The 7944-nt window shown below is 49.6% G+C and overlaps 2 protein-coding genes across 2 annotated transcripts in view; both read right to left on the bottom strand.

Moving 5' to 3' along the window:
• Positions 1 to 1708: 1708 nt before the first annotated feature.
• LOC119297717 (dehydration-responsive element-binding protein 1H-like) lies at positions 1709 to 2993 on the bottom strand. Its single transcript, XM_037575392.1, has one exon. It carries the CDS (start codon positions 2922 to 2924, stop codon positions 2052 to 2054), a length of 873 nt encoding a protein of 290 aa, XP_037431289.1. The 5' UTR covers positions 2925 to 2993; the 3' UTR covers positions 1709 to 2051.
• A 1154-nt stretch (positions 2994 to 4147) lies between these two features.
• The window catches only part of LOC119302517 (flap endonuclease GEN-like 1), a 4330-nt gene continuing 533 nt past the window's right edge, over positions 4148 to 7944 (bottom strand). The window contains exons 2-8 of the mRNA XM_037579549.1: positions 7498 to 7695; positions 6956 to 7126; positions 6556 to 6737; positions 6208 to 6457; positions 5678 to 5813; positions 4964 to 5490; positions 4148 to 4816 (exon numbers count right to left, since the gene is read on the bottom strand). Coding sequence (XP_037435446.1) covers positions 4544 to 4816; positions 4964 to 5490; positions 5678 to 5813; positions 6208 to 6457; positions 6556 to 6737; positions 6956 to 7126; positions 7498 to 7695 — 1737 coding nt within the window. The 3' untranslated portion in view covers positions 4148 to 4543. The remainder of the gene's footprint in view (positions 4817 to 4963; positions 5491 to 5677; positions 5814 to 6207; positions 6458 to 6555; positions 6738 to 6955; positions 7127 to 7497; positions 7696 to 7944) is intronic.

The raw sequence follows: 7944 nt of genomic DNA, 5'->3' as shown, positions 1-7944 counted from the left end.
CGACGACGGCGGGAAGGGAGAGGGCTTCGGCGTCAGGCCGCGCACGCACGTGCGGTCGCGCGCTCTGGGCGGGCTCGGTGCGCACACACGAGGGCACTCTAGGACACACGAGGCGGGCTACGAGCATGCCGTGCTCGTCCTGGAACCATGTGTCCTAGTGGAGTGAGTCGACGTCGTACTTGCGGTCAGCGTTGTACTGGCACGAAATCCGGGTGCGGCGACGAGCGATCTCCTGGAGGCGGGCACGGCCGCTTGCTGGGACGGGGGAAATGGGCACCTGATGCGGGCTCAGATGCCACCCATTGGGAAGGTGGGAATCTGGCCATGGCAGCGGGATGCTGGTCTCCCAGTACCGGTGGCAGATGGCGACCTTGACGTAGGGCCGAAAGCCTGGCGCGGCCGTCGGAGGGGAGATGGAGAAGGATGCCAGCGAGGTGGAGTGGGTGGCCACACTTCCAGATGAGGCGAACGGCGATCCCGCCTTGTGGTCGTGCTTGGTCTTCTTGCCGGGATGCCAGTTCTAGAACCCCATGGCCGGCGAGGAGCAAGTTGGACGGCGGCGCTAGGCTAGGATTTGTTGTCTTGAAGGGAGGGAGCAATGGAAATGGTGGGGAGGTGAAAGTGAATGGAGAAGTGGAAGTCCACAGCTTCATAAAAAAGGATGTGGTCGGGGCTGGCTGGCTGGCTGACCGGCGGGCCGGTCCATCCGTGTGCATTGACTCGAGTAGGTTGGATGGCCGACACGCAGGCCTGAGGCGGACGACAGGAGTCCGTGCGCGCGTTCATTCTGTGTCTGTTTGACCGCAAAGCCAAACCAATTTTGCGTCTAGGATGGATGAGCCGGATCAGAAACATGCGCTTTTTGCAGATGAGATCGTGCGTTGCATCGGCTCATCTCTTTGTTTAGGCCTGGGTGATTTGGGTTCGTGCGTTGGAGTTGCACCGGCTCATCTCTTTGTTTAGGCCCGAACGATTTGGGGTTGGTGCGTTGAAGTTGGAGTCGGCCTAAATACATACTCCTTTCGTTTCAAATTATTTGTTTTGAATTTGTCTAGATATGGATGTATCTAGACTCATTTTAGTGCTAGATACCTTCGTATTAGACAAATGTAAAACAAGTACTCCCCCGTCTCAGAATATAAGAGTGTTTTTCACATTAGTGTAGTACCAAAAACACTCTTATATTATGGACGGAGGGAGTAATTCGGAACAGAGGCTAGATACCTTCGTATTAGACAAATGTAAGACAAGTACTTCCAACGTCCCAGAATATAAGAGTGTTTTTCACATTAGTGTAGTACCAAAAATACTCTTATATTATAGACGGAGGGAGTAATTCGGAACGGAGTGAGTAGAAGTATAACCAAAGTGGCACATCATCCTGTCATAATTGTTACCCAAAGAAGGAAGAAATACCCTAGCATCCTGCCACTTGCACACGGGATGAATTGAGGAAGGAGGCACAGACAGGCGACAGCGACGTGGTGTGCCCCGCCCGCGGCAGCTGCTTCCTCCTCGCCGCACTCATCCGCCTCCACTTGAGTGAGCTCACGTCGCGTGGCGACAAGGATTTTCTGGTCCACCTCTCTCCGCCGCATGAACGCCACACATGAACGGATGAGACCTATTTTTGGAATCAACTCACTCCGGCGAGTCCAGCGTCAGCACCATTTTTTCCCCTTCAAGTGGTGGCCGATGTGTCCTTTTCGCCGCGGTTTTTGCGGCTCAGAGCTGCCCTCCGCTCCGCTGCTCTAGAAAAAGTGCCTCCGGGGAACAGAAATGTGAAGCTTTCATATCGCTTAGCCGAACCTCCGAGAGTAGAAACGGGACAAAAACTGTTCTGTTCCACAAATATTTAAGTGGCACGGACCCAAATATCTAGGGTGACACGTCAATGCCAAAAGGCCAACATGGCATGTCACACACACCGTGCATCTTTGCCCTGTTGGCCATAGGATTTACTACTTATTTAGGAAGGAGGCGGCACGGAGCGCCGCGTCAGCTCGTGTGGCCACTAGACTTAGAAACTCAAACCAGGGCAATTTCTTTCACTACTGACTCCAGAGCGCGGCGTCACCTCCGCCGTCGCCGCCGCAGTAGTCCCCGTTCCGCCAGCGCGCCTCCGTGGCATCGGCCGGTTGCGGAGGCTCGAGGAGCAGCCCCTCCGCGAAATCCGCGTAGTAGGAGCCCACCAGGTCCATTTCCCCGGACATGTCCAGCTCCAAGTCGAACTCGAACATGTCGCCGCCGCCCAGTGCGGCCGCCTGCACCTCCAACACTTTGTCCGCACAGCCAGGCTGCGACGCCGCCGGCGAGCCCAGGTCCATCACCCAGGACACGTCGAACTCGAAGTCGAACATGTCGCTGGCCAGTGCTGCCGCCGGCACCTCGAACACCCCGTCCGCAGCCGCACAACTGGGCTGCGGCGTCGCCCACGACCAGGAGCCGGCGTCATCCGCGCTGGAGGTGTCGAACACCTCGTCCACGGGAACGGTCGCGGCGCCGCTGGCGGCCTCCTGGCGCTGGAAGCCCGCGACGGCGGCGAGCGCCGCGCGCCGGACGTCGGCCAGGTCGGCGAGCGCCGACGGAACTGCGACTGCGAGCAGCCACGCGGAGTCCGCGAAGTTGAGGCACGCGGCGGAGCGGCCGCCCAGCGCGAGCATGGCGGCGTCGTGCGCGCGCGCGGCGGACTCGGCGATGACGTAGGTCCCGAGCCAGAGCCTGCACCCGCGCCTGCCGGGGACGCGCACCTCGCAGACCCAGCGGCCGGCTCCGCCCCGGCGCCGCACGCCTCGGTACACCGGGTGGCGCGTCTCCTTGAACTTGGTGCGCCCCGCGGGGCGCTTCGGCGGCGCCGCCGCGTGCTGGTCGCGCGAGGACGCCGACGTCGACGGGGAGCTCCATTGCTCGCTGCCCATGTCCATCTGCGCTGCTGCCGGTCGATCGGTGAACGGTGAGTGACTAGCTAGCTCGGTGCCGGCTTTAGCTTGGGATTATACTGGACCGTGGATGGATAACTCAGTGTCTTGTGTGGAGTGCGCTTTTATATAGTTTTGCTTGACGCGCTCGGAGCATGCGTGGGGCCGGCAATAAGTTGACGCGTGGCGTTTTGCAGCGTTAAGCCAGTGCAGCAACTTCCTTCTCAACATTCATTCGACGAGTGGGCAGCTTCGTTCTCACGAAATCACTAGTCAAGGAGCACTGCACTGTGTCATTTGTCGCAATCAAAGAGTTTTTTTTCGTAGATTTATTTATTTTAAATGTTTTATCTCTTAAACCGTGCGTCCAAATCTTAAACCGTTTTCATTGTTGGATTTCTCGCGTCGAGATTTCTAAAACTAAATTTCACGTTGATAGGTTTTGACGAAATTCTTATTCACAAAAAAACCAAACCAGAGCACATGTTTTTTGTCTTTTTGAAAGAGGCACGGCTGTAACTCTCGCGAAAGCAAAACTGTGATTCTCGCACAGAAAATATTTTTTTCTTTTCGTTTCCGAGAGGCACGGCCGTGACTCTGGCGAAAGCAAAACCGTGCCTCTCATGAAAGTAAAACCGTGACTCTCGCAAAAGAAAAAAAAAGAAATAAAAAATGCGTCTTTTCACAAAAAAAATTCAAAAACTTTTTTTGATCCAAAAGCTAAGACCGATGGAAAACCGAAACGTCGAAAAACCCCGGGAAAAAATTATTTTTAAAAGCCGAAAACGCGTGCAGGAAAAAAATCCGAAGAAAGCAGCCAGAGCGCGACATGTGGCGAACGGTTGAGAGTGCGACAAGTGGTGTTGATCGTTGTGAGACTCCCGAAGAAGCGCTTGTTAACTTTTTTTTTTCTCAAAAAAAGAGCGCTTGTTAACTCGTTCTCAACATTCACTCGACGAGTGGATTGGGCTCCACTACCTGAGCCTATGGAGGCCCAAATAGAGGGAAGGCCATTTTCTTCCTTTCGGCCGCGTTCTTTTGGTTCATTCCGACCGCACAGCCTTCCGGATTTTCAGCCTTCCTAGTTCCTAATTATCCACAGCACAAAGGCAATGCCAACAGTGACCAGAAGTACTATGTAATTTTTTTTTTGAGGGAAGAAGTACTATGTAATTTTACCCTTAGAAAAAAGAAGTTGCTATATAATTTTCCGAGAAGTTCTTCAGTCAAAACATTAAAGAGACTATGCAAATTTACATAATTTCTTTAGGTCAAACATTAAAGAGACTATGCAAATTTACATGAATTCTAGTCGTACAAATCAAGCGAAGTCCACTAAAAAAAAGGGCTCTACATGCTGTAATTCTACAAAAATAGCATCAACACCAGTATCTGGCCTGGTAATCACAAGCACACACCACAAGAGGCTGCAACACTCGAGTTCAACTAAAACAAAAGCCTGCTCTCTTTCCTCCACAATAATAAGATCGTGTCTTCACTATACAGAAGATGGACTACATAACTAATTTACATCTAAGGGGCCAAGAGAAACACTAAAACATTCACCGAGAGCATGTACATCAGTGGCAGCAAGAGTACCGTCAGGAGAACCCAACTGCGGGCTGTTAGTCGAACAGCAGGCGTCGGCGCAGGGACTTGGGCATCCTTTTTGTCAGGTCCACCGGCGGTGATTTTCTCGAGCCAGCTCTCGACGACGACGACTCGCCCTCGACGACCGGCTTCTTTCCGGCTTCGTCTCCCGCCGCTTTCTTCGACCGGTAAAACTCCTTGATGCTGAGCTGAACCCCGCTGGGTCTTGGGCCCTTCGGTGTCTCCAACATGCTATCTGCTAGGCTCAGCTTGGATTTCCGTGATCTTGATTTTGCATCTTTCAGCCTCTGCAACCAATTCAGTGGATATTTTAGCCAGTGCTCAAGAGATAAATGCGATATAATGCAAATGTAGCTCAGTATAATGTCCACGTAGCATCATCATATGAGTTTACTTCTCATCCACAGGGAAGAAGGGAAGTAACCGATACGTACCTGGGCTTCCTGAAACCGCCGTGCATCATTAGGAAATGCAGCACTCACGAGCTGTATATCTTCATCGGTCAATAGATATACTTGATCATCATCCCTGAGTACTTGCGGCAGATCTGGCTCATCCAACGAGTCAGCAGATTCAATATTCACCGTTGCCTCCTCCTCTTCCTCCTCCTCCTCGTCATCATCCAAACCCACCACCTCAGCATGACTCGCCCCATCTAATTCTGGCTTGTTGTGAGACGCACCACCAGAAACAATACCACCAGTGGCCCTCTTCCATTTGACCAAGTAATAAGGGTGGCCATGTTTTATCTTAATGCGCTGAATCGAATGGAACTCATATTGGTCACAGAGAAGCAATGATTTACATGGAGATGAAGCCATTCTGCGCAAATATATAGTTGATAGCATAGGGAGCATGTGCTGTCGGACATACGACGGTTCCCAGTTCTGCATATAAGTTAGCAAGTCAACCAAATCATCAACTTTAGGCTCATTCCACTCAAGCTTTCGGTCACCACTTTCTGCAGACAGCATGATGATGACTCACTTAGTACATATCGATGAGGACAATCAACAGATTCTGATGTAGGTAAATAGTGAAGAACAAAGTAAGGATAATATAACTGGCACTTGCAGCAAGTTCAGAAGCTTCACTCTCAAGTACAGGTGACATTGAGAAATATTAACAGCAATGTTATTAACTTTTACCTTTATTATCCAAATTGTCATCACATAGATACAATCTAATTATCTCCTCATTTGGGAAATTTGTCTCAGCAGCTAATCTTTTGCACACCTTGATTTGCCAATTCTCATGTCTTCTCTGTGCTTTTAGATCACGCGCCTAAAATTGATTCCAACAAAGATACTATTAATAAAGAGAATTACGACCCATAAACCATTTAAGGGGAAGGAATTAGCACTGTATACTACTCCCTGGGTCATCTATTTTGGAACGGAGGGGGTACTACATTTTATTTGATTGAACAGAAATCATCAGAAGCATTATGACAGTGAACAAGCCAAGAAACCTGTTTTTGTGCATAATTCAATAAAGATAATGGATACAGGTATGCGGACACAAATTAGCAGCTGAGGCCTGAGGGTAGTGCTATCAAACAACCTTTGACAGGCTTAAGGAACAGTTTTTATCCAAAAAATTATACAATACACATGTTCTGAACTGTGGAATACACTGCTGAGAAGGTTATGCTTTACAGTAGATCAAGTGAGATTACCTTTTCACAGCTAAGACATTCACATATGAAACCAGCTGGTTTTTCCATGCAAAACTCTAATGAATCCACCAAGCAATAATTGCATCCAGTCTTGCTGTGATTTTTCTTGCTACCGGGGTGACCACAGTGTGAGCAGTGAGGCGATCTCGCAACTGGTGGGCTCTTTGTGGATGGTGATGGTAGATCATCAACATGGGCCTTGTCAAATCCTTCTAGGAATGGATAGATACCTTTACCAATTTCATGTAATCTGGAGAAGTAGAAATAAGATCAGGTTCAGAACTGCAATGTTGGGCATCTCATTATGCTACAAATTACAAGAATCTCTCATAAAAGTAAAGAACATACTTATCTAAAATCTGATCTTCATCAAATAACCGCACAAATCGAAGTGCGTTCTCAACACCAAAACCAGGCACCCCATGCAAATCATGGTCACTGCCGATAAGAAGTGCCATGGCTACCATTTGTTTCCTCTTCAATCCAATCCCAGGCTCAATATCCGCTATGTTGTAGCACTCAAAAGGTTCCTGAAAGAAATTCCTGATCATCGCACCATGGTACAGGGAAAGTGGAAGCAAATAATTCATCTCATGTTATAAGAAGTACTCCCTCCGTTCCGAATTACTTATCTTAGATTTGTCTAGATACGGATGTATTTAGCACTAAAATGAGTCTAAATACATCTGTATCTAGACAAATCCAAGACAAGTAATTCGGAACGGAGGGAGTATAACAGAGTGCCTACCTTACAATTTGACCGCATCACTTTTATGACAGTCTTAGCTCCAAAGAGAAAAGCATCACTGTCTGAAGTAATGCAGGCATCCACTTCACCCTCGTTGTTCAACTGAGCGCAAAGGGCTTCGGCTTCACCCTTTGCCCACAATACTGGCATTCCAAGATTTTTAAGCAATTCCTATGCGTTACAGAAAATCAATACTGTCAAAGATAGAAACTTTACCGGTTTTCATAGTAACCCTAGAGCAGCGAAATGCATCAGCAAACCTAGAATGGAAACTTACATACACTACTAACAAAATACTCCCTCCGTTCGGAATTACTTGTCGCAGAAATGGATGTATCTAGACGTATTTTAGTTCTAGATACATCCATATCCGAGACAAGTAATTCCGAACGGAGGGAGTATCTCAGAGGCTTATGAGCGCACACACACAAAGGATGATCAAATAGTGTTGATGCATTGCATTTCAGCCCAGCTTTCTGAACCAAATTAAATTCTAAATGCGTGAAGATGAAAACAGAATTTGTAAAGACATAGGCACTGACCACACAGTCCTTCACGCATCGCGTGAAAATAGCATTTCTCGCCTTCACCGGCGCCGGGGCACTGGCCTCCCCTTCCGCCTCCGCGCAGGACGACGCAGGTGGGTCCACCCCAGAGCCTCGGAAGAAGCGCGCGGCCCTGGCCTGCGACTTGAGCGGCGATGGCTCGCCGTCCACCACGAACACCGGGAAAGCACCCATCTGCAGCAGTTCCAAAGACGAAGCCAGCCAGTGAGTCAATAAACAGAGGAATCAAACACAAAGGAGTATTCCCAACACAGATTGGGCCGCGGCCGCATCTCCAAGATTGGCGCTTGAATAGCGCGGGAGGACCGCTGCGGGACGCAGGATGGCCCAATACCTCAATGCAGGAGACCAATCGCCGGGGAGCATCAGCAGACGGGAGAAATCGACGAGGAACATAACTGGAATCCAGAGACAGGAAGGGGG

This window comes from Triticum dicoccoides, chromosome 5A (assembly GCF_002162155.2).
Source record: "Triticum dicoccoides isolate Atlit2015 ecotype Zavitan chromosome 5A, WEW_v2.0, whole genome shotgun sequence".
NCBI classification, from domain to species: Eukaryota; Viridiplantae; Streptophyta; class Magnoliopsida; order Poales; family Poaceae; genus Triticum; species Triticum dicoccoides.
The sequence above is the reverse complement of the archived record's forward strand: the minus strand, read 5'-3'. Positions and strand labels throughout refer to the sequence as shown.